At 36.2% G+C, this 27090-nt stretch overlaps 1 protein-coding gene across 7 annotated transcripts in view; it reads right to left on the minus strand.

Moving 5' to 3' along the window:
• Positions 1-27090, minus strand: part of HIBCH (3-hydroxyisobutyryl-CoA hydrolase) — an 86388-nt gene that overhangs the window by 38064 nt on the left and 21234 nt on the right. For 6 of the 7 annotated variants that reach the window (XM_063096445.1, XM_063096455.1, XM_063096472.1 and 3 more), the window contains exons 3-6: positions 25166-25306; positions 23537-23621; positions 19720-19800; positions 9936-9988 (exon numbers count right to left, since the gene is read on the minus strand). In XM_063096445.1, coding sequence (XP_062952515.1) covers positions 9936-9988; positions 19720-19800; positions 23537-23621; positions 25166-25306 — 360 coding nt within the window. The remainder of the gene's footprint in view (positions 1-9935; positions 9989-19719; positions 19801-23536; positions 23622-25165; positions 25307-27090) is intronic. The other variant, XM_063096462.1, reaches the window with a different exon arrangement.

Raw genomic sequence — 27090 nt, forward strand, 5'->3', positions numbered from 1 at the left:
TAGTCATTGCCCCTGCTAAAAGCACTTAAATGGCTCTCCTGTCTTATACAAGAGTACTGATCTGGCTTCTTGCTTAACCTCTCCAGCCTCAGAACTTAACCCCTATCTCCTTCATACTCCAAAACTGAACTTTCCTCAAATACTCATTCTCTCTCTCAGCTCATTTTCACACAAGCTATTATCCGCTCACTCTCACGATGTCACTTTAGACTGCACCAAACCTTTACACACTTGCTCCAACCACACTCCATTTCTCTACAATACCCAACTTGTTCTTCCCTGGCTAACTCCTCCTTCTTTAAGTCTCAGCTTAAATATAATTTCCTCCATGATGCCTTCCCTACACCACCCCCATCACTAAACTACTCACTCATATACACATAGATGAGGTTGGTACTCTTTTATGTATTTCAAGACCTCCCTGTATTTGCCTGTTTAGACAGTAAACTCCATGAGGAAAGAAAACATGTCTGCCTTGTTCACTGTTTTATTCCCAGAACCTAACCAGTATCTAGTTCATAGTGGGCATCTAGTAAGTTTTGCTGCTTGGGTAAAATAGCTGAGAACAATCTCAAATGTGTAACAGCTAAAGTCATAATGAGCCTCTAGTTAGTTTCAAACCTCATATGACCATAGATTCTTAGGGGAATGAGATTATTTTATGGGCAAGAGGAACTCCCTTCCCCCCTTCTTCTCTGTGAGATAGTTTGATGCTTCAATATAAGCAAAAGAACCCTCTAGAGCACAAATCATCCAACTCAACATGGTGGGAATGGAATGAAGGCAGGATGAGAATAGCACCAGGGAGAGGTGCCTACCACCTGACCCAGAATCTAGGATGACTTCACAATTAAAAACAAAATGAACCAAAAACCTGACCAATATGACCACAGGAAATGGCCAAGGAAAGAGGAAAAGAACTCCTCTGTAGATCTGGGAATCTGCAAGTCTATAAAAAGTTGCTAAGAATACCCAAAGTCCTAGGAAGTCCAAGTTCTATATCCCAGAACTCAATATCTTAAAATGGGGAGAGGAGGAGGGAAAACAGTGAAGCCAGGTTCTTGGTAAGGAAATGGAAGCACTCCACAGTTCTCTACTTAAGATATTCCTGAGCTAAATGGAAAGGGAGGGGGTCCAGCAAGGTGGAGAACAAAGGGTTCTGTCTAACAAGACAGACAAGTGGTGAGATAGAGTTAACAGACCACCTGAGGTAGACTGCCAAGAAGCATAGAAATATCTGTTAGAGGATGACCCATTACATCTTCGAAAAATAATATATCTTAATGCTTGCCTATGAAAAAGGCTCATTACGAAACTAAATGACCCTAAAAATTTACTATGAGAAACTCTGCAACTAAAAGTAATCCTAACTCTCCCCTAATAAGAAAGAAGGAAATCTTAAGTAGAAAGAATTCCATTTGGGGAAGGGAGAACTACCCCTCCCTATCAAGAAAAACAAGGTATCAATCCACATTTGAAGGAAGTTCAACAGTGAACATAGATTAAAAATGAATGCATATAGGTACATACCCTACACACTTAGAAATGCAAGGGAAATTTCCTTCTGTTTTTCCTCTCACAGCTCCTGCTACTAATATTTCAGTCTTACAGGAGTCTCTTTTCATATCTTAAAGAATTTTATAATTTTTTTAAAAAACGTGAGATTTAAATGACATGGGGGGTGGGAACTATACCAAAGTAAGCTGAACTCAAAAGTTTCTCTAAACATCTTAAATTAGTTAATAAAATTATTTCATCTCTTCTTTCGTAACCTCTGTTAAAAAAAAATTATAGAAAGCCATTGTTTTGGACTAAACTGCACTAGGAATCAACAGACTAAAATTCAAAATGGAGTCACTTATGCTGGGTTTCACATCACCAAACCAAAACTAAGTTATCTAATCTTCCAAGAAATAGGAGCAAGAGATAACAGCCAATTTCCCAAACAAGCCAGTTTTAATCTTCAATTGGCATGATAATGAAGTTCCCTCTGTTTTAATCCTTACAAGAAAAAATAACCTGAAGTAACCTGATGTTAACCAATCAATTATCTTTCTACTGTTCTGTCTCCCTGTCCCCACCTTACAAGGAAAGTAACTTTAAAATGACCAATCCTCTTTTTGTTATTTGTTTCTGCTTTCTTCAAAATATAAAACCACCCCCTTCTACTCAACTCATTGAAACACTTATTCTATTTTTACAGAAACAAGTGCTGTCCAATTCTAGAATAGCAATAAGGTCAATTGATATCTTTAAACTAAATATGCTGTAATTTTTTCTTTGACAGCTCTCAGGTTCTATTAAGTAACTAAATGCTGTTAAGAAAAATCTAGCATTTTATTATAACAAAAAAATGGTTTCTTAAATGTCATCTTATACAGTTATCACTAACAGCAGCAAGAACAGAATACCCTTTAAAACTGAAAAAAGAAGTGCCTATGATGTCTAATAGACGTTTGCAATATATTAACATAATTCAATCGTTGAGGACTGTTCATTTTTTTTCATAAAAAAGGACATGTCTCAGATGACATTACCAGTGGCTAAAACATAAGCTAATTCAGTAGCTTCTACTTAACTGAGCACTATTCAACTTTACATGTGGCTGGTCTATGTACCAATAAAGTCACTTGGGTATTATATGCTCATTGCTCATTGTTTCTATTCCACTCCAATTCCTACTTCTCTATTCAGTAGAACATACGCCTTCTAATATCTTTTAAAAAATAAATAAATAATATAGAGAACATACTCCTAAAATATGCTTTCAAACTTTTTATTTTCCACTACTGATCAAGAGTAGCAGAGGAAAAAATAATTTTCCCTCTACCCTTCTGAGTTGTTACTCAGACCCTGTAACAAAAAACAGATTAATAAGAGAATAATAAACAATTTTATTAACATGTATAACTCAAGTTATATGGGATATATCCATGGGAAAATGAGAACTCTCCAAGAGATGGCCTAGAACTCCACCTTACAGAAGTTTATTAACATGTACACCTCATGTATACATGGGACATATCCATGGGAAAGTGAGAACTCTCCAAGGGGTGGCCTAGAACTCCTGCTTATATAGCATCTTCACCTAAAAGAAAGTAGGGTGTGGAGGAGGCAAGTTATGGGGAGATGACCAGAAAAAGCACAGCAAAAAAGACTGTAGTTTGTTTTGTAGATTTAAATTGGTGCCTTCTCTACTGATAGGAGTCTCTTGTCATTCAGTCATCCTTCTCTTTCTGGTACAGAGAGGTAGATGGAGATTGAAGGAAAGTGAGCCAAAACGCCCGATACTGATCAAGCTTTATTAAAGGAAAGGAATCTGCCCGGCTGCCCTCAAAATGGAGGACAGCTCCGGGCCTGCGGGTGGGAGAGCTACAGACTGTAAGGAAGGCTGACATAATCAGGGAGGGGTTTGGTGCTGGTGTGGAGGAGTTCCTACTTCTCAGAAAACATGAGGTTTCTCATAAGGGAAAGGCTGGTGGCCATTTTGTGCTGTGTGTGTAAAATGGCGTCTGTTACATCCAAGATGGCGTAGGTCACATCCAAAACGTACCAAAGATTTCCTTTATAGGTGTAAATTACAAAAAGGTAACTTTTGCTGTTTTCAGGGCTTCTCCTGTGTCTGCTATTACTCAAAACAACCTACTCAAAATAATCCCTATGTCAAAGTGGCATATTTGGGATGGCATATTCTGGTCTCCTACAATCCCAAAACCCTTTCGCTAGCAGCTTCTTAAGGATACTTTGAGAAACACAAAAACAATACCCCATATTGAGCCCACGTTCTGAGTTGGCTTGGGGTGGCCAACTTTGTTTCTACTATAAAAGGCAAGAGGGGGTGAAAGGGAGGGAGGGAGGAAGGGAGGAAAGATGGAAGAAAGGAAGGAATGAAGGAGAAGAAAGAAACTTAAACATTCTTTAAATCCAATTCAATTGGGAAGGGAAATGAGAGTGGTACTACATGTGTGAAATAAAAATAAAAGGATTTTCTGCTGTTCTACATCTATGACAATTAATTTCAATTTTTAAACAAATGTGCCTGTGTTATATATTAGCTTGAGAAAATGTGACCTCAGATGTTTAAAATAAAGTGCAAAAGAACTTAAAAATTTGTTTTCTTAGGAAGCAGAATGAACTATTCATTCAAATATCTATTCATTAAAAAATTGTTTCTTTCAGAAATGGAATGACATAATGTTACATAATTTTGATCAAGTACATGGTGAACCACTCAGTAATATTCACTTTCATGTTACTGTATACCAAAATATTGGGTAAATGTTTAAATTTCTGAAGTCTGAAACATAATAGAATTTAGCCATTCCCTCTATAAAGTACTGTGCTATTCTACAGGGTGGCTAACAGACAGTAAAACAGTCATTTTTTATGCTGGAAGAAACTAATACTTTCTATAGCAAAAAAGAAAGGAAGGGGAAAAAATCAAGCTCTATGGTACCATCTTTTGGATTGTTCAAGTTCTTAACAAAATTATTTTTTTTGTTATCATTATTAAATTTATTGACCAGAATCAAAATAAAAACAAATACTATTTGTACATCTTTTCTTAAGCCCTATTTGCCCCATTTATTTGCACACTTATGTATTAGGATTTGTTAAATTAAATAAGGAGGAGGCCACTGGCCTAAGAATGTCTCCCTACTTTGAGTTCCTACACCACAAACCACAATCTACCTTTGTATGTAAACAGAAACTTCACTTAGGAGTATACTTTTGTAACAAACAGCTAAGCTTCAGCCAGTCACAGGCAGCCAACTGATCAAACCATGTCCAAATAAGGCAAACGCCTAGCTGTAACCAATCAGATGATTTCTCTACTTCAGCGTTCAGCCTATAAAAGCTCCCTCCTCACTCTGCTAGGTGAGCTCTCTCAGCCTCTTCTGGTTCTGAGTGCTGCCCAATTCATGAGTTGTTCTTTGCTCAAATAAACTCTGTTAAATTTAATGTCTACAGTTTTTCTTTTAACAGATTGAAAATATACTTATATTGATTATATACAATACTAAAATTCCACTAAAAATTCTGAAAATAAAAGCTTTTTGAAAAATAAATTGTATTCCCAACACCTCACAGAAATGGTTCCTAAAATGAGCCCTTCCCCTGATCATCATCATCATCAACTGAGAACTTGTAATTCCTCAGGCCACAATCCAGACCAACTAAACTGGAGACCTGTGGAGTATGCATAAAACACATGTACTTCAAAGGGCCTGGTTTTCCAAAGCCTTGCAGTTTCAAATATTGACCTTGCAAGGACAGGAAATTTTCCCCAGGCTATTGAGTCTCTGTTGCAAGACAAGAATTCTGGCACAGCAAGGTTGCTGGCTCAAAGACAGATTAGTTACTGATTGATATCTAATTTGCTGGAAAACTGCTAGAGGGAGAAGGAATGTTTGCTAAATTAGGCCTTTGTTAGTGAATCATTTTATTGCTTAATGGAATGTCATCTGACTTGTTTCACTGAATGTTACCAGCTTCTATTGTTAAACCTTGTTAAACTGTGCTTAGCAAAACCACACCTATTTCTCTTCCTATAACTTCCTGGTCTGGAAAATAAATGCAGGAAGAGAACCCCAATTTGGGGTTAATTTCCCAAGGAAGCAATGCCTCTCGGTTGAGGGTTCCAGGGAAGTTAACCACTTCAGGGCTTCTCACTGCTCGGAAGAGATGGGTTTTGAGTAATCCTTTGCGGCTCCATCACCCAGGGGAAGTGGGGTGACAAATCTGTAGAGGGCAAAGCAACAGAGACCAACTAAATGTGAGAGAGGGGAGGAATCTGTGTTTTAACAAACCCACCAAGTGAATCAGAATTGGGGAGAATTTAGAAAAAGGTCCAAAGGTGACACTGAACCACATGCTAGTTAAGAAACAACAGATTTGCAGTTCTTAACCTTACCTTCACACTGGTATCACCAGGGAGCTTTAAAAATGCCTAGGCCTCACTCCAAAGTCCAATTTAATAGTTATGGGAGGTGAGAAAAGCCTGGGCACTGGGATTTTTAAGACTCCCAAGTGATCCTAAGTACAGGCAAGGCTGAGAGCCAATGATCTACAGAGGATTACATTTTTAAAAGCTAGAGTTCGTGAAGAGTCTTGGATTAAGAAGTCTGTAAATGAGACATGAAAAGTTAGCCTTTAAAACCAAGATATATACAAAATCCCACTACAAAAAAAAAAGGCCAGTTCACTTCCAATATGTTAATTTCACACTTTTAAAAGCTACAAGATGTTTATTATTATTTAGAATAGAACTGTTTTAACAAACAATTTTGCACACACACACACACAGTGCATTCCTAGTTGTTATGAAAAAGTGAAAATTTTTTTAAAAGCATGATAGTCCTTGCCCTTACAAACCATCTAATATACTTGGGGAGAAAAGACATATTACAAAGTAACAATGAAGTACAAATGCCAAATTTAGAGTACACACTGAATGCACTGACTCAATGGAGAAAGATGTTACATCTACTAGAGGTAGCATTTATGACTGTCAAAAAAGAGGGTAGAACTTCCCTATTTAAGGATGAATGTGAGTGGGCAGAACTGATAGTATAAAAGTTATTTTTTAGGAGGGCCGATCAAATGTAACATAAAACAAACTTTCTCATTCAGGAGTTCCTCATCTGAACCACAAATGATGTGACTACACCATGTGATGTGATGTACACCATTCTAGAAGCACAATACAGAAATAGAAAAGAATTCGTTATATACAATGGATGCTTTAGGGTAATGGTTCTCAAACTTAAAATGACTCAAAATCACTTGGAGGGCTTGTTCATACTGCTGGGCCATACCCCTAGAGTTTGACTCTGGGGTGGGACCCAAGAATGTGCATTTTTTAACAAGTTCCCAAGCTCTGCTAAAGCTGTTATTGCAGGGATAACACCTTGAAAACCATTGCTCAGGGCACTAAGACTTAACTCTCTGGTGGAATTCTGGTTAAGAAAGGCTGATATAAAGTATATTTTCATTCTGAAAGTTGTTTATGCACTTTAAAGTAAATACAGAAAAAAGACACCAGTAGGAAGCAGCAGCATCACGCTTACTTCTCTCAAGACAACATGATCTTGGCCTGTTTCACTGTATTCTTTTCTTTAGATATAAATACAATATTTTTGGCTATTACATATGTAGGAATGTATGCAAACACTATACAACCTATACATGTCATGGTGGCCAAAAGGCATGGCCAATGCATTCAGATGTGGTATGTTAAAGCAATGATTCTTCTCAGGCTTCTATATAAAGATAAAAATTCTGCCCACTGTCAGCACCAAAGGGCAGTTCACCAATCCTTTCACATCGAAACTATTCTTGAGTTACTAATTTTGAGTGATCTCTTGATGAACTACACCAAATATTTACTGGAATATTTTCAACAATGATAAGTTAGCAGTATATCTTCCAAGCCCATTCATTTCTGAGAATGTTTTTGATTTACATTTATACTAAATGACAACTTAGTTGGGTGGAAAACTCTTGGGTTAACTACTTCATGACTTCCTCAACCCACTGACTCTGGCACTTTAACAGAGAAGTCTAAAGCAAGATTTATGTTCCTTTGTACATAACCTGTATTCACTAATTACCCCTTCACTCTAATTCCTTGGCCTAAACATTTGCAGTTGCTTTTTTCCTTAAGGTTTGTAATTTAAAAAAATTTTTCCTGAGCTTTTATCTAGGTGTGGGTCTCTTTTTCCATTATCTTATCTGAAATGTTATATTTCCTTTAATTATGCATACATCAGGTTGGGAGTTTTTGTTTTTATTTAAAATAAAAGAAAGCCTTCTTTAATTATATCTAACCATCAATTCTGTTCCAAGTGTTTGATTTACTTATCATGGAGTATTTATCACTCCCTTGTTGGGTTCCCAATATCTTTCTCTCAGTCATTACCTCAAAATATTCGTTCTTATTGTTATTTTTAGCTTTTTTCTTTTTAATGCTTTATGACAGCTTGTCACATTTGTTCTCCACAGATACAACTTCACTACCTGTAATATTACATTCAACTTTCCAACCTATTGACTTCAAAATGGAATGTCAGTTCTGCTACTTTTAGTTCCCAGTCATCCTTCCTTATGTTACCTATTCCCCTTTTCAACGTGTAGCCCTTTCATCTGAGCTTGCTGTCTCATTATGAATTTTCTTTCCTTTTACTGGGGTGTGGCTTTTTTTTTTTTTTTTAACATGCTATTGGGTATGCCCATTGTTTCTGTTTTTATTTTTTCCTGGTTCCTTTCACATTCACAGGGCAGCTCTTCCCTCAACAATTCAGATTGTTTCCCTTCCCCTTGTTCTGCTATATTTTTTTCCACAGAGCTTTTATTTCCCCCACATTAACATTTCCTTGACAAAAACAGGACAACCAACCCAAGCTCAGTATCTGCCAACAAGCAGTAAGGTATAGCCTGACCTTGATCCCGCCCTCTAATCACCCAGCTGCTAGTGAAATTCCTTCCTAAAATGATGTGCAAGACCTAAGCAATTCTCGGTGCCCAAGAGGCTTCATTTAAAAGGGTGGTTCTACTGGAACAATAGGGAGACTTCTTATATTCCAAATAATTAAATCTCTGAAACATTGAACAGGTAGAATTTTAAAAATTCCACGCTTTGGCCTCCTACTACCTACCTAAGTCCTACCTATTGTTGGGGCTCAGAACACACTACTACAAAATATGTCCCCTTGGACCTCACTCTCTGATTTTCTCCCACCTTTCTGTGGAAGAGCTGGCCATAAAGGAATTCTCTGACCTACCCCTTCTGAAAGTATGCTATTAGACCTCATGTGACAAGGTGTCCTGCCCTATACCTGGAGGTAAGGAAAGCTACAGAGAGAGGCCAAGAAGAATCTGAACCAACATGCCTTGCGAAGTTCCCTCCAGTTTATTACCAGTTTATTACCTTTTTGTCCAGTCATACTTTTACGTGACTGCCCACTCTTCATCCAACCTAAGCATAAAAATACATGGTTTTCCCTAGTTCTTTGGGTCTTCATTTCTAAAGGTTCCCATGTCATGTAAAACAATGATAAAACAGATTTGCTATGCTTCTCTCTTGTTAATCTGTCTTTTGTTATGAGTGTCAGCCATGATCTTTGTGACAGGTGTGGAAAAAATATTACTTTTTCTCCCCTACATTATCTTTCCAGGCTTAGTTTAATTCAACATCTTCTCCATCCAGCCCTTGTCCTACCATGATCCATTCTGACCCCTCACTTCTTTACAGGCTTGTCTTTGTTATAGTCAATGCCATACAACTTACCTCTTGCTCTATAATTATTTCATGTTTTCCCCAACTGTATATCAAGTTATTTAACGCCAGTTACATACTGGACTTCTTTGTAATAGCATAGAGGCAAAACAAATATTTGTCAACTGATAGAAATGCAGTTTCAGAGAACTTCATAAAGAATTCAAACACTTCCACTAAGGTGAAATTTTGTGCAATATGTACAATTTAGGAAGCCACATTCTCACTATTAACAGTCTAAGAAAAAAACTCAACATTCTAGTTTCTCTTCTGAAGCTGTTCAAAACAGTTTATTTGTAAGTGGAAAAAGAGCTCTACGTATATATATATAATATATATAATATAATATATTATATATATAAAATGCAATATTCCCATTGCCTAAAAAATCTTGCTAATCAAAAATTTTAAATAGTATATAACATAATTAAGAACATACAACTTTTGCATTGAGATATCTAAAAGTGCAAATATTATATCTCAAATATCTAAAAGTGCAAATATTATATCCCAAATCTGCCAGAATATAAAATCCACAGATTTTGTTTCAATGAGTTCTATTGTGTTACATTCATCACCTCACTTCTGTTTCATAATTATTAACTTGTTTTTAATTCAACTCATTCAAATCAATGATGAGAGTAAAAACTCTACTTACCCCACCCATTGTAATTCCATGAATAAGTGCAACATACGGTTTCTGGCAAAACCCTAAAAGAAGTAGAGCTGTTATTTTAGTAATTTTAGTTGCAATGTTAAGATACATATAGTTTTTTCAAAAATCACATGTTATATAAAGTTTAAGTATTTTCCCCAGGAAATTTTCACAAGAAATATGAAAAAGGACTAAATGGATAGCTTTTAAAATCTGTTATTTTTTAGATATCAATCCATACACGATCCTGATTATTTAACAATTCAACCATCCATCTGAAACAGATGAATGCCTTGTAAACTCAGATATTGAGAAAATAATACACATCTACCTTATAAGCCACCTATGTTTATGGACAAAGTTGTATTTTAAAGAACATATTTGTTTTCTATGCATCTAAAGAAGTATCTGGTTACATATAGAGAAGAACAGGATATAGGAAAGAGAACAGACTGGGAATTAGAAGACTCAGATTCCAGTCTCAGCTTTATAATTAAATTAATTGGCGATTCAACTGGGCATTAAATGATATAAATATATCAGTAATATATATTATTTATACATACATATATATATACACACATGCACACTAGGGTACTTCAAAAAGTTCACGGAAAGATTCATATTATCTACTTAATAGATCTGCAACATAACCAGGGCCACTTTAGACAAGCCCAAGTACAAAATGGCACCGCCCACCTCCTCCCCTCCCTTCCCCGCTTCCCTTTAGGAGAAGCCTCCTGACTTAAACAGAAACCCCTTTTGCTTCAAGGACACAGTTCTCCACCCTGATCCACATTAGCATAATGACCCTCCTTGATGGTATCAGCCAGCCCTTGGCACACTATATAAGCTCTACCACCCCCACACCTGGTGCTGTCCCCCATTTTCAGGGCAGCCCTGGGCTGTTCCCCACTTTGAGCACAGCCCAGTAGATTCTTTTCCTTTAATAAAGCTTGAACGGTACCCAGCATCTTGGCTCACTTTCTTTCATCTACCAATTCCATTTTTCCACAAACTTTTGAGGTCACCTCATATATGCATATCAGATATGTGTATATCATATATGATATACAGTTAAGTTCCCTTATCTATAAAATGATGAGACAATATATGGCCTCAGATGTTCCTTCCAGCTCAAAAATTCTGTTAATCATACAAACATTTACAGTTTTCCTTTCCCTTTTGTTTTTCCTCAGAGAGGAGAAGTTGCCCAAAATATAACATAAATGTAAATCACTGAGCGTCTATTACAGCTTGCTGCCAATATTACCTCCTTACTAAGGGCCAATATAAAACTGCAGAGTTTTGATCCATTCAACAATTCTCTAAGTATTCCCAGTTAGCCAATAAGCCAGCAAAACACAACTCCAATTTCACATTCACAAGGACTTCCACTGCCCTCAATTTTGACTTGCATTTCCCTAGAAACCATGGGAAGAAATTTACTGATTGGCATGGAGATATATAAATACACACGCCACCCCCATGCCAGCTACAGATACATACAATTCAGATATAAAATATTACAGGCTAACTGATGCAGTACATGAAGCCAGACTCTGTCAAATTCCTTACTGACTATAATTTTATTATAATGTACAGAAATTATACCTTGAAGGTTTTCTCTCTGTATGTTAACACTGGACCAAGCTCTTTGCAAACTACTTGAGGTTTTCTCCAATCTCTTTTTATTTAGTATAAAACTGCAATAATATGGCAACCACTAGCTATATATAGCCATTTAAATTAAAATTAATTACAATTAAATAAATTTAAAATTCAATTCTTGGTCACACTAGCCACATTTCAAGTGCTCAGTAACTATATGTGGCTAGTGGCACTCATATTGGACAGCACAAAATATAGAATATTTTCATCACAGCAAAAAAAGTCCTATTGGACAGTGCTGGTACATAGAATGTTTGAATACTTTTAGGATTTAAAGAACTGATAGATGTCCATTCAATTTGACTTACTGAGGTAAAATGGGAAACAGTCTCCTTTCCCTACTAATACTTCAAAGACACAAAATTCTAGAAAAAATAAATAAATGCTAAATGTATATCCCAGTTCAAAGCCAACCAGCAGAAATCCCCAGGTGCCAGAAACGAAGAAAAAACTCAAAGTCAATAGCTGAGTGGAAGCTAAAGCCAAGAATTATGAGTGAGCGTGTGAGGGGGTGTCTATATGTGTTGCAAGTTGGGGATAAGATCTGGGCCACGTATCTTATGTAATCAACTACCTGCACAAAGCCTCAAGTTAGGAGAAGCTGTTCCATTTATAAAACAGGACAAGCAAAACTCCACCTACTGATTTGGGAACTGAGTAAGGAAGCTTGCCCCCTGCCCAGGAGACGAGAGAAAAAGTCTGATAAAGTAGATGTTTAAGCACAAGATCACCACCACCACCATCAAATCTGAACAAACAAACCACCCTTAACAACTTTGGAATACATATAATGTCTGTAACATGGCAAAAAATTTCTACAAAGAGATTTATACCTAACTGAAATTTTAAAAGCTTTCTTCCCATTGACATCAGGAACAATGACAATAGTACAATCATTCAACACTATAACAGAGATCCTAGCCAAAATATAACAAGAAAAGTCATAAATAAAGACTGGAAAGAGATGGAAAAAAAAGTTATGTGCAGATGATGGAACTGCCTATGTAGAAAAGCCAAAAGAACCTACGGAAATACCATTAGAATTAACAATAAATTTCAGCAGGATTGCTAAGTATAAAAAGATATTAAAATCAAAAGCATTTCTACATGCCAGAAATATTTGATTAGAAAATGTAGTAAGAAAATAACCATTAAATGAAGTAACAAAAACCACAACATACCTAAGAGTGAGTCTTTAAAAAGAAAATTTAGAAAGCAAGATTTTTATGGAGAAAATTATAAGACATTATGAAAGGACATGAAAGTCAAAATGAAGAAAATGTTCTAAAATTGATTTATGGTGATGGTTGCACAACTTGGTTACTTTAGTAAAAATCATTTAATTGTATACATGAATTATGAATTTTATGGTATGTAAATTACAACTCCATAAAGTTTTAATCTACATGAATTAATGAAGAGATATGCCACATTCAGGGACAGGAAGACTTAATATCAAAGATGTCAATTCACCCCAAGTTAATCATTCTCATTCTAATCAAAATCTCAATAGGATATTTTATAAAATCAGACAAAACAATTCTAAAATTCATGTGGAAGATCAGAAGTCCAAGAGTAGCCAAGCCAACAGATGTGTAGAAAAAGAAAGTCTTACACTCTAGGGTAGAATTTGGAAACAAACTGCAGATTTATAAACCCTATGATCCATCCCATTCCACATATATTTCTAGAGAAACTTTTGTACATGGGCACTAAGGGGGAACACACAAGGGTTCAACTAGCTATATTAGTAAAAATTGGAAATAATCTAAAACATTCATTAATGTGGAATAGATAAGTAATGCAGAGTATATTCATAACATTGGAAACAGGCATACTTTGGAGAGATTGTGGATTCAGTTCCAAACCACCAAAATAAAGCAATTATCACAATAAAGCAAGTCACATGAATTTTTTGGTTTTCCAGTGCATATAAAAATCGTTTATACTATACTGTAGTCTATTAAGTGTTCAACAACATTATGTCTAAACAAACAATATACACACCTTTATAAAAAAATACTTTATTGCTAAAAAATGCTAATGGTCATCTGAGCCTTCAATGAATCGTAGTCTTTTTGCTGGTGGAGAGTCATGCCTCGATGTTGATGGCTGCCAACTGATCAGGCTGGTGGCTGCTGAAGGCTGGGGTGGCTGTGGCAATTTCTTAAAATAAGACAAGAATGAAGTTTGCCACACCGATTGGCTCTTCCTTTCATGAAAGATTTCTTTGTAGCATGCAACAGCATTTTATCCACGGTACAACTTCTTTCAAAATTGGAGTCAATCCTCTCAAACCCTGCCACCACTTCAGCTGAGTTTACATAATATTCTAAATCCTTTGTTATCTTTTCAACAATGTTCACAGCATTTTCACCAGGAATAGATTCCATCTCAAGAAACCACTTTCTTTGCTCATCCATAAGAAGCAGCTACTCATTCATTCAAGTTTTATCATAAAGTTGCAGAAATTCAGTCACATCTTCAGGCTCCACTTCTAATTCTAGTCCTATTGCTATTTCCACCACATCTGCAGTTACTTCCTACACTGAAGTCTTGAACCTCTCAAAATCATCCAGGAGGGTTGGAATCAATTTCATCCAAACTCCTGTTAATGTTAACATTGTGACCTACTCCCATGAATCATGAATGTTCTTAATGTCATCTAGAATGGTAAATCCTTTCCAGAAGGTTTTCAATGTACTTCTCCCAGATCCATCAGAGGAATCACTGTCTATGGCAGCTATCACCTTACAAAATGTACTTCTTAAACAGTAAGACTCAAAAGTTGAAGATACTCCTTTATCCTGGGATGCAGAAGGAATGCTCTGTTAGCAAGCATAAAAACAACATTAATTGACTCGTACATCTCTATCAGAGCTCGTGGGTGACTTTTGAAAGGAATCTTTTTTTTCTGAATCGTAAGTCTCAACAGCAGGCTTAAAGTGTTCAATAAACTACACTGTAAACAGATGTGCTTTCATCCAGGCTATGTTGTTTCATTTATAGAGCACAGGCAAAAGTAGATTTAGCATAATTTTAAGGGCCCTAGGATTTTTGGTATGGGAAATGAGCACTGGCTTCAACTTAAAGTCACCAGCTACCTGCCCCTAATAGAAAGTCATCCTGTCCTTTGAAGCCAGGCATTGATTTATTTCTAGTTATGAAAGTTTCAGATGGCATCTTCTTCCAGTAGAATTTTTCTTCTCCACTGAAATCTGTAGTTTAGCAGAAGTGATATCACCAAGATGGTGGACTAAATGATCCCAGGTGTTGCTCTCCCTGGCAAAAGAAACCAACTTGCACCAATTAAAAGACAAAACTACCATCCTGAAACCACCAGAACACAGGGGAAGAGGAAGAGAGACCCAATGAGTTCATAAAGTCACAGAAAGTAAAGTCACCATGGGTGGGAGGAAGGATCAGTCCAATCAATGCCCACCCCAGCTACTCCCCAGGCCAGCTTGGCACAGTGCACAGAGCAGCTCCATGGAGACAGCAAAACCACCACAGCACTTTCTGTGTGAAGCTAATTGGAGCCTGTAGGGGAGAAAAGTGCTGTGACCACTGGCAAAAAATACCACTTTAGAACATCCCATTAGCGTAGCTCCTCACAAGGTTCCCCTGCACCAGCATAAGAGGGAGGGGCCAGGAATGGAGGGAGGAAAGAATCACTTCAGAACATCCCATACCCCACCTTCAAGGCCAGAATAGCATGATACATGGAGACCATCACTGGACTTGCTGTCTTAGAGGTGAGATGAGAGAGTAAGAGGTGGTGTCTGATTTGCCCCGAGATCTGTAAGTATTCCTGGGGGACTCATATGGGACCTGCCCCAAGGGAAACGTTTGGAGTTGGGGGGAGGGTGGGGATGGGGAGGCTGATCCACTAGCTGCACTGAGGCACGATATTGGTAGCTGATCTGCTTCCTGATCAACATAGGCACCACAGAGTGAAAACTGATCAGCTTGACAAGACTACAGGGGGCATGATTTGTGGTCAACAGTCCCGGGACAGATTTTCCACACAGCCAAGTTGTTCTTGTGGAATTTCCACATGACCCAGAAGAAATTAAAATCCACTCCACACAAAAGTTTTTCTTCAGACTGAAAAACAATAGCAAGGCAACAGTTTAGCTCAGGGACAGCATTCGAGTCCATTCCCTGCAGTAAATCTTCCCCATCCTGGGAATTAACAGCAGGACAGTAAATTAGTTCTAGTACAGGGTTTAAGTGGTGGTGGTTGCTATTAATTCACCACAGAATGAAAGAAAACCACAAACCAGAGACAAAGTTCTCATAGTAAGTACTAAAGAACCACCTTCAAAGAACACCTATAAAACCTGGAAGAGGGCTGGTCTGTTAGCTCAGTCAGTTAAGAGTGCCACTTTGCAACGCCAAGGTCAAAGATTTAAATCCCTGTCCCAGCCAGCCACACACACACACAATAAAAACCCCTGGAAGATATAGACACCTCCTCAAATATGCAGGCATCAATGTAAACACACAAAGATTGAGAAAGAACAGAGAAATATGACACCACCCAAGGAAACAAGGCACCAGAAATGGACTCAGAAATGTCTGACAGAGAATTCAGAATAATCCCCTTGAAGATGTTCAAGGAGTCACAAGAAAATACAGAGAGAAAATTATATGATATTTGGAAAACAATCCAGGAGCAGAATGAGAAACTTGACAAAGGAATAGAATTAAATTTTTTTTTAATAGAAATAAAGATTATCTGAACTGAAAAACTTGATAGAAAGCTCCAACAGCAGACTTGACCAAAGAATCAGCAAGCTCAAAGAAAGAACATATGAAATTACCCAATCAGAGGATCAAAAAGAAAAAATAATAAGAAAAAGTGAAACAGAAATACAGCAATTATGGGACACCGTCAAGCATAATAAACTCCACCTAACTGGCATACTCAAAAGAGACAAAAAAGGAAGAGACCCAGAAAGCATATTTAAGGAAATAATGGCTAAAAATTTCCTAAATATAGAGAAAGATGACAGCATCCAGGTACAGGAAGCTCAGAGTTCACCAATCAAATTCAATCCAAAGAGGAACACCCCAAGGCACATCATAATCAAATTATCAAAAACCAAAGACAAAATGAAAAGAAACACAGAACATTCAATGGAGCCCCAATATTGCTCTCAGCAGCTTTCTCAGTAGAAACAGGCCAGCAGAGAGTGGGATGATATATTCAATTGCTGAAGGAAAAAGACTGTCAACCAAGATTTCTGTATCCAACAAAACTAACCTTAAAATATGAATAAGAAATAGTCTTTCCCAGACAAACAAAAACTAAGAGAATTCATCAACACTAGACCTGCCTTACAAGAAATGCTAAAGGGAATTCTGCAAGCTGAAAGAAGACGACAATAAAATGAAACAAGAAAACATTTGAAGGTACAAAACTCACTAGTAAAGTAAGTACATAGACAGTCTCAGAATACTCCAATGTTGTAAGGGTGATGAATAAACCATTTATTTCCTTACTATGAAGACTAAAGGACAAACCCAAAAAGATAATAACAAACTCAACAGTCATATAAGAGATAGGCAATGTTAAAAGATGTAACTTGAAACAATAAAATATCAAAAAGTAGGGAGGGGAATAATGTCAAAGCATAGAATCAACTTTTTTTTTCTTAGCTGTCAAAGTTGAGTTGTTATTAGTTTAAAGTAATTTGTTGTAATTTGTATAATGTAATATACATTTAATATAATTTATATAATGTAAATAATTTGTATAATGTGTTATATATAATATGTTATTCTGTAAGCCTCATGGTAATCACAACACAAACACCTATAATAGATATACTAAAAATAAATAAAGAGAAATCAAAAAGTACTACTAGAGAAAATCACTTAACAGCAAAGGAAGACAGTAAGACCAGAAAAAGGATGTACAAAACAACCAGAAAAAAAGTAACAAAATGGCAGTAACAAGTTCTATATATCAATAATAACTCTAAATGTAAATGGATTAAATTCCCCAATTGAAAGAGAGTAGCTGAATGGATTATAAAACAAGAGCCAACAATATGCTACCTACAACAAACTCATTTCACCTATAAAGACACACACTGACTGAAAGTTAAGAGATGGAAAAAGATTTTTCACGCAAATGGAAACCAAAGAAGAGCAGGCACAGATATACTTATATCCAGATAAAACAGACTTCAAGTCAAGGAAAGTGGAAAATCTGTTGTTTAGGGTAGCCACCTTGGTCATGATCTTAGCTAGGTCTGGATGACTTGCTTCAGCTTCTCCATCAGCACTTGCTGCCTCATCTTGCACTTTGATGTTATACAGATGGCTTCTTTCCTTAAACTCATGAACCATCTTCTGCTAGCTTCAAACTTTTCTTCTGCAGCTTCGTCACCTCTCTCAGCCTTCACAGAACTGAAGAGAGTTAGGGCTTTGCTCTGGGTTAGGCTTTGGCTTAAAAGAATGTTGCGGCAGGTTCGATCTTCTGTCTAGACCACCAAAACATTCTTCCTAGAAATATGGCTGTTTCACTTTCTTACCATTCATGTGTTCACTTGAGCAGCACTTTTAATTTCGTTCAAAACTTCTCCTTTGCATTCACAATTTGGCTAACTGTTTGGCACAAGAGGCCTAGTTTTTGGCCTGTCTTGGCTTTTGACATGACTTCCTCACTAAGCTTAATCATTTCTAGCTTTTGATTTAAAGTGAGAAACATGAGACTCTTCCTTTCACTTGAACACTGAGAGGCCACTGTAGGGTTATTAATTGTCCTAATTTCAATATCGCTGTGTCTCAGGAAACAGGGAGACCCAAGGAGAGGAAGAGAGATGGAGGAATGGTCGGTTGGTGGAGCTGTCAGAACACACACATTTATCAATTAAGTTTGCAATTCTTACATGTGTCCGGTTTGCAGTGTCCCAAAACAATTACAATGGTAACATTAAAGATCACCGATCACAGATCATAACAGATATAATAATGAGTTTGAAACAAAATGAGAATTACCAAAATGTGACATGGAGACATGAAGTGACCACACACTGTTGAAAAGATGGTGCCAATAGACTTGCTTGATGCAGGGTTACCACAAATATTCAATTTGTAAAAAAAACGCTATATCTGCAAAGCGCAATAAAGACAAGCACAATAAAATGAGGTATCCTATACTGTAGAATAGTTACATTCTATGTTGTTAAAAACAATTTAAGAAATGGTATATACACTAAGAAAGTATTTATGTAAATTTCAAAACACAAAGTAATACTCTTTTAGTTCATAAATATGAAGTAAAAATATAAAATGTGGTCCAGGAGGATACACTACAAATCAATAAAAAATAGTTGTTTTGAGGGGGTATAATGGTTGCTTCCGGGAAGAGAGAATGAAATGGCACTGAGGAATGCAACAAAATGAGCCACAGGCCGGCCTGTGGCTCATTTGGGAGAGTGTGGTGCTGATAACACCAAGGCCATGGGTTCGGATCCCTATATAGGGATGGCCGGTTCGCTCACTTAGGAGAGCATGGTGCTGGGGTTAAAATCCTCTTACTGGCCATCTTTAAAAAAAAAAAAAGCCTGTAGTATTATATTTATTTTAAACAAATTTTAAAACAACAAGGAAAAACAAAATATTGATGTCTGTTAATTCTGGGCAGGTGGGTACACAGTATTTATTTTGTTACTTCCTGTCATTTAACATTTGAAACACATGCTTGATAAAAGTACTGTTTCACTTCCAATGAAACCTGGAATCTTGACTGTAAGAAAATTTTCATTACAGAGTTCCTCAAGAATTTGAAAATGACACTTCATTTTATAGAGCAAAGTAGGACTCAAGAGTTTTCATTTTCTGTGAAAGCCAACCATATGATCAGGAATCCCTATTTTCATATTGATTTTATGACAAACAGCAGTTAAGTATAGCCTACTAATAGTAAAGTGGAATTGTTCCGGAACAAGCAGTCAGAATATTTTAATCAACTTCAGTTATGCCTGGCACATAATATATGAAAGTTTAAATGAGAGTGCCTATTGGTTATGCTTTTAACCAGTCATACTGTCCACCTCATTTCTTGATTTCATTTTCAAAGCTCTCAGCAGAGCATACGTACCAATGGCACTGTTCAGCATATATTCTTCTCTGAAGAAATCCTGAGCTATCTTCTGTTTTGCCTTTCCAGCTTCTGAGATCACTACAAAAAAAGAAGAAAGGAAGGAGTCAAAATCAAAAAAGGTGAATATTTTCAGTTTTCCAGTGAATATTGCCATACAAATTAAATGAAAAGTATGATAATCAAGCAAAGGTGGAAGGGGAGACTCTAAAATAGCTTGTTAAAGTTTTGATGTTGCCCACACCACAGACACACCACAGTTAGTCACAAACCCACAGTCCAATGTCAAAGCTTCAGGGCAAAAATTCCTATTCTTACTTTCTATGTTTATTCCACAATGTTATACTTAAATTAAAAATTATAGGTTGCTACACACTGAATGTTCTATTGACTATATTTTCTCTACCACCTGAATAAACATTTGCTAGACATACTAGTATATATCTTAACAGAAAGTTCATTATACATACATACATAGCATGCGTGTGTACAGTACTATAGAGTATTCCACCGAGTTAAATATTTCTGCCACGTTCATTTCACCATGAAACATTTACTGAGCATCTACTATGTACCATATGCTGTTTTAGGTGCTGCAGACAGCAAAACAGCAATGTAACATGGCTTCCCTGGAGTTCAGACTGATAAGAGAGATAGACTACTAAAACACACTTTTTGTGCTATGCCCACACTCTGAGAGCAGAGTATTTTGGGAATGAGAGCAGAAGATGTATGATTAAAAGAAGGCTTTCCAGAATAGGTAAGCCTGAGCCACGTTGAAAAGATAGGTAGGAATTTCCTACAAAATGACAGAAGGAAAAGCTACAAGTAGAGGAAACAGTGCCTACAAGGGCACAAAAGCAAGAAAGAAAAGAGTAATTTTTTAATCAAGTAGTTTTAAGACTAAAGAGAAATGGTAAAAGGTGAGGACAGAGAGGGAAATAAGACAGTAACATTCTTACTTATTAATAATATCAATGGATATGTAACTTCTCAAAGACATTGCTACCGCCTGACTTAATAAACATGTACTGAGTAAATATCTGCTGAATAATAAACACTATCTAATGGCTTCATTTCTATTGCAATCTCCTGTTATCCAGAGTTCACATCTCCTACCATTCTCCTATATTCCAGTCAATCTCAACACTGCAATCAAAGTTTTCTCTTCCATATACCACAAGCTCATATGCCTTTCCTGTCTTTAAGTCCTAAGAGAATTATTAAAATACAAATTAAATATATTATACATACATGTTTCCTCTTTTACAGGAAAGCACTGACTACCGATTTTTAGACTAACTCTGGAATTCTGACATATCTTCCATCAAAATGTTTCATATGTTCACTTCTTTTCCTGTTTTTAAAAGACAGATCTGATACCTACTTTTGTCATTCTGAGGTTTTCACTGATCTATGCCTGAAAAAAGAACCTTATCTGTTGTCCTTTATTCAGTCCTTATTACTGCTTACCAATTCTAAAAGGAAAGGAGTGTAAATTGTATTGCCTTTGGAATGAAACTTTTACCTCAAATATTCTCAGATTTCCTCCTAATCTTATTCTAATCTAATTTTTGTTCTAATCAATTAGTTCCATATAAATTAAAATTAAATGACATTCACAATCTTTTTTTAAAATTTTCTGAGTGCCCACATAATTGTTTTAGACTATGATCTTTAAAGAAACTAAATTTCCTGGAACTGAAATTCGTTGTTTTATACATGTAAACTAGAGTAATTCTAGAATTTGTACCTATATTTTCAAATATCAATATAAAGTTAGGCCTATCTGCAGAAATAGCTCACAGTTAGAAGCTAAACGCAATACACAAGGCAATGCCCATCTGCAAACTGATGTGATCAAAGGCCCAACTCTGAAGGAAAGACTAATTCCAGGCTGAAAAACAATGTTTTAAAAATATTCATATTGTGCTTAAGAACAGGAACAAGACAAGGATGCCAACTCTCACCATTCCTATTTAATACAGTATTGGAACTACCAGCCAGAGCAACAAGGCAAGAGAAAGAAATAAAGGGCACTCAGATTGGAAACGATGAAGTCAGACTGTCCTTTTTTGCAGATGACATGATCCTATATGTAAAAAATCTAAAGACTATACAAAACAACTCTTAAAGCTGATAAACAATTTCAGTAAAGTTGCAGGATACAAAAATCAACACCCAAAAATCATTAGTGTTTTTATATTCCAATAATGAACTAGCAGAAAAAGAAACCAAGAAAGCAAGCCCATTTACAATAATCACCAAAAAAATAAAATACCTAGGAATCGATTTAACCCAGGAGGTAAAAGCACTCTACAACAAGAACTACAAATCATTGCTGAAAGAAATTAAAGAGGACACAAAAGATAGAAAGGCATTCCATGATCTTGGACTGAAAGAATTAACACTGTGAAAATGTCCATACTACCCAAAGTGATCTACAGATTCAATGCAATCCCCATCAAAATACCAATGCCATTCTTCACAGAAATAGAAAAAACAATCCTAATACTCATATGGAATAATAAAAGACCCCAAACAGCCAAAGCAATCCAGAGCAAAAACAAAAAAGCTGGAGCATAACACTATCTGACTACAAAGGTAAAGTAACCAAAACAGCATGGTACTGGCATAAAAACAGACATTCAGACTTATGGAACAGAATAGAGAACACAGCAATCAACCCACATACTTACTGCCAACCGATCTTTGGCAAAAGCAACAAGAACATACATTGGGGAAAAGACTACTTCTTCAATAAATGGCGCTGAGAAAACTGGAAGTCAATATAGAAAAATGAAACCCATACCTCTCGCCATATATCAAAATCAACTCAAAATGGATTAAAGATTTACAAAGACCTGAAACTATAAAACTCCTAAAGGAAAACATAGGGAAACACTTCAGGAAGTAGGACTGGGCAGACTTTATGAATAAGACCCCAAAAGCACAGGCAACAAAAGAAAAAATAAATGAGATTATATCAAACTAAAAAGCTTCTGAACAGTAAAAGAAACAATTAACAGAGCAAAAAGACAACCTATGCAAAATGGGAGAAAATATTTGCAAACTATGAATCTGACAAGGGATTAATATCCAGAATATCCAAGGAACTCAAAACAACTACCTTAACAGTAAAAAAACAAGTAACCCGATTTAAAAATGGGCAAAAGAGCTGGACAGGTATTTCTCAAAGGAAGATACACAAATGGCCAAAAGACACATGAAAAATACTCAACATCACCAAGCATCAGGGAAATGCAAATCAAAACTACACTGAGATATCATCTCACTCTAGTTAGACTGGCCATTATCACAAAAAGAAAAACAAATGCTGGCAAAGATGCAGAGAAAGGTCAACCCTCCTATACTGTTGGTAGGACTATAAATTAGTGTAGCCGTTATGAAAAACAGTATGGAGGTTTCTCAAACAACTACAGATAGCACTGCCATATGATCCAGCAATCCCACTGCTGGGTTAAGTCTTTACTTTTTTTTCTAAGTTAGCTTTATAAGAACATATTAGGGCTGGCTGATGGCTCACTTGAGAAAGCATGGTGCTGATAACTCCAAGGTCAAGGGTTTAGATCCCCATACCAGCCAGACACCAAAGAAAAAGAAAAAAAAAAGAAAAAAGGTATACACATACACACACACACACACACACACACACACATATTTAAGAATGTATTAACTTTATAACAAAAAAAGTCTAAGAAGTAAAGCAAATTACAAATTACTACAAAAATTTGCCAATACTTTATCAGTTCGAGTGGAGGAAAAAGCATTTAGGTAAGGGGGAAAAAGTTTTTACCTCTGACATCACCCCCAGCACAGAAAGCCTTTCCTCCAGCTCCCTTTATAATGATCAGGAAAGTTTCAGGATCTTGTTCCCACTTCTGTCCAAATGTAAAAGAAGATGGTATAAGCATATTATAAATACAAACTTATTAAAAATATATCCACATGTGCATATACATACACATTCATATACGTGTGTGTGTGTGTGTGTGTGTGTAACCTTTTATAAAGCATAACTTGAAGAATGGATCCCATTCCATTCTTCATTAAATAAAATTCATTTTCTTTTCTGAGATAAAGTAGAAGCTATTCCAACAAGGTTGCTAGATAAGTACATCTTGTGATCCAAATTTCATGATGGCATCTGAAATCTTTGCCATCATAACTTTGAGACCAAGATGAATAAACATGAGTTAATAATATTATGTTACATAAACATAAATTTGGTGAACAAATCAACGCAAAGACTGCTGATAAACAGAGCAATAAACTTTCTACTGTGGTAGGTAATACAGGACCCCGTCCTACTGACAAATTTGTAAATAACAGAACAAAACCAATTATGATATTGATCAAATATACAAGTGATTTGGGGTTGGTAAGGACAGCTAATAAATAAGTAGAATGAAAGAATCAAGAGCCAAAGGAAATTCAAAAGGCTAAAACAACGGACCGAATGAAAACTTAGTTAATTAGAGACAGATTAACAGGGGTTCTATAAATTCTCTACTGGAGAATAAAAATATAAATGCAAAGGAAGAGATTTAGCTGGACAGATGTAATTGTACAAAAGATTAATGTGCTACTGTACTACACTAATAGAAATATGTTATTTTAACATGGAAGCTTCTATTTTCTTCCACCCTGCTCCAACTCTATGCAACACTTGGCTTATTTCTATGTATCATACTTCAGGACATAAAAGGTACCCCAAACAGAAACACAAGAATGGAAGAGAGACTCTTCAAATGAAGAATTAAGAACTGGTGGCCAGGGGAGAACTACCAGTACTTGTTCAACACCTACATGGCAGACTGTGTTACATACTTATATGAACTATTTCAGTTAATCTTTACAACCATCCTATGAAATATCATCATCCCCATTTCACAGCTGAGGAGAGTGAGTCACAGAGAGATTAACTTTCCCATCCCACACAGTTAATAGTAGAAATACAAGTTTCAAACCCAGTAAGTCCTATGTTTTGTGCTACCCCGTGCAGTTCACTTATAAAAGTTTATGACTTTCTCCAAGAAAAGGCAGGCCAAACAGTTTAAAAACAGCAGTCTCCAAACCAAAAGGCTGTCATGTGGAAGCAGATTAGATTTGTACACTCATGCCCTAAGAGACAGAGCCAGTAAAACTGGTTAAAAGGTCAGAGAAACAGAGTGGCAGAACATAAGAAACCTGTAAGTAAATCAGAGCTGTGTAAAATTAGAAGAGGCTGTCTCAGGAGAAAATGAATTCCCCATCACCAGGGGTGCTCAAGAATAACTGCATAGGAAAATGAGGACTTAAGAATCAACTGGGCATGGGTGCGGATCCCATGGAGATCTGATTCTATGGCAGAATATACCAGAAATGGTCTATTACAATATAGTTTTAAAAGGATCCATATATTTGCTTTAAGAAAATTACAAACCTTTAGCTGTGGATAAATCTGCCTAATCATATTAAGAGTCAGTGCATTTAGGAACTTTGGTCTGTTTAGTGTAATCACTCCTGCACAACCTTTTCTTTCCAACAGTACGTCTCCTGTTGCATCTGTGTGCTTGGACATTCTCTGTGTAAAAAAAAAGAATAACTTTATGATAAATTCATTAAGTTTTTGTCACAGGCCAACATCAAAACATACACATCAAATGCAAATCTTTCATGTTAATGGTAAATAAAGGAATGGATAATTATGTACATTTAACAAAAGTTTCTAAAGTTTAGACTCCGTAGGTGGACAATTCCAAAGCAAATTATACACACCTCCTAAATTTTTTTTTTTTAATTTGAGAAAATGGAATCAACTGATTTAGAGTAGAGCCAAGTCCTAGAATTCCTTGGACTATGAAATGTTCTTAAATCTTTTAATTTATTGCTGTATATCAAGCTCTACGTTAGGTGCTAAGAAAGCAAAGAGGAAGAACAGAGGGCAAATAATTCTGACTACAGTAGCTATGGACAACTTGGGGAAAAAGGTGATATCTGAGGTGGCCTTGATGTATACCAAGAAAAAGAGAAGTGAGAATTCTAGGTAGAAGAAATAGCACATGCTAAGCCATAAGCAATGAATATTCAGAAATGTTAAGATGTTAGGCGGAAACAAAGTCTGGCTGAGAAAATGAGTGATGGTAGGGTAGGAAGAACAAGTAGTTTATGGCCAAATTATAAAATGACAGATTCATATGTCATACAGTTGTGAAGAAGTAGCCTATACACTGATTTAGGGCCTCACACAATATAACTTAATCACTAGGACTCACTGCTCCAGTAATATAAAGTACTGACTAAGGTAACACCTGTAAGGAACATGGTTTCAACTATACAGCAATTTCTCAGGACTCTGCTAACCACAACCATCAGGGCTCATGGCACCACCATTCTTAACATATTCCTTTATCTAAAGACAAAACCTTGAAGTTCACATGGGAACAGTATGCAGTAAAAAACTGAAAGTCGGTTTAAACTGGAAAAATTTAACTGGAGAATGCCAACTAAAACTAAATAGCACACTTATTAGCTAAAATCTAGTAAAACCCAGAAACCTATATTTTTACAGCATTAAGCAACATGTTCATGCAATTCTTAAGTTTTTCTTTATAGGGGCTGGCCTGTTAGCTCACTGGGTCAGAGAATGGTGCTAACAAAACCCAGGTCAAGAGTTCAGATCCCTGAACTGGGAACTGCCAAAAAAAAAATTTTTTTTTTTAAATAAAAAATAAAATAAATTCTCCTTTATAAAATCACATTGCATGTTTAGATTTTGGAGTTAATTTTTATTAAAATTCATTAACAGATAAAATAAAAATAATTTATATTCACTTAAAAGTTTTACAGGAAAAGTGATTAAACAACAGAAAAGGTTGCATCTTCAGCAACTTAAAACTATAACTAAAGCAACTTTTCACCACATTGGCAAAGATCAAAAAATTTGACATCCTGTGATATCCAGAGTGTGAGTAAACAGACAGGCTGTGGAAGCATAAACTATTACAGAGCATAGGAAAAACAATCCAACAACACATTTTTAAAAGCACACACTCTGACACAATGACACCTGTTTCAGAAACGCACCTTAAAGATTACACTCACATATGGGCTAAACGAAATACATACAAAGTCAGTCACTGCAAAGTCATTGGTAACGGCAAGAGACTGGAAATGACCTAAATGTTTATCAGTGGGAAACCAATTAAATAAATTATGGTCATTCATACAAATGCATACTATGGAGCCTTTAAAAAGAATGAGTAAGCTACCTCTCCATACACTGTTATGGAAACATCTCAAGTGCAGATAGTGTGTTTACTATGCTACTCCCTGTGTACATGGACACATACAAATTTATACACAGAA

Source organism: Cynocephalus volans, chromosome 1 (genome assembly GCF_027409185.1).
Source record: "Cynocephalus volans isolate mCynVol1 chromosome 1, mCynVol1.pri, whole genome shotgun sequence".
NCBI classification, from domain to species: domain Eukaryota; kingdom Metazoa; phylum Chordata; class Mammalia; order Dermoptera; family Cynocephalidae; genus Cynocephalus; species Cynocephalus volans.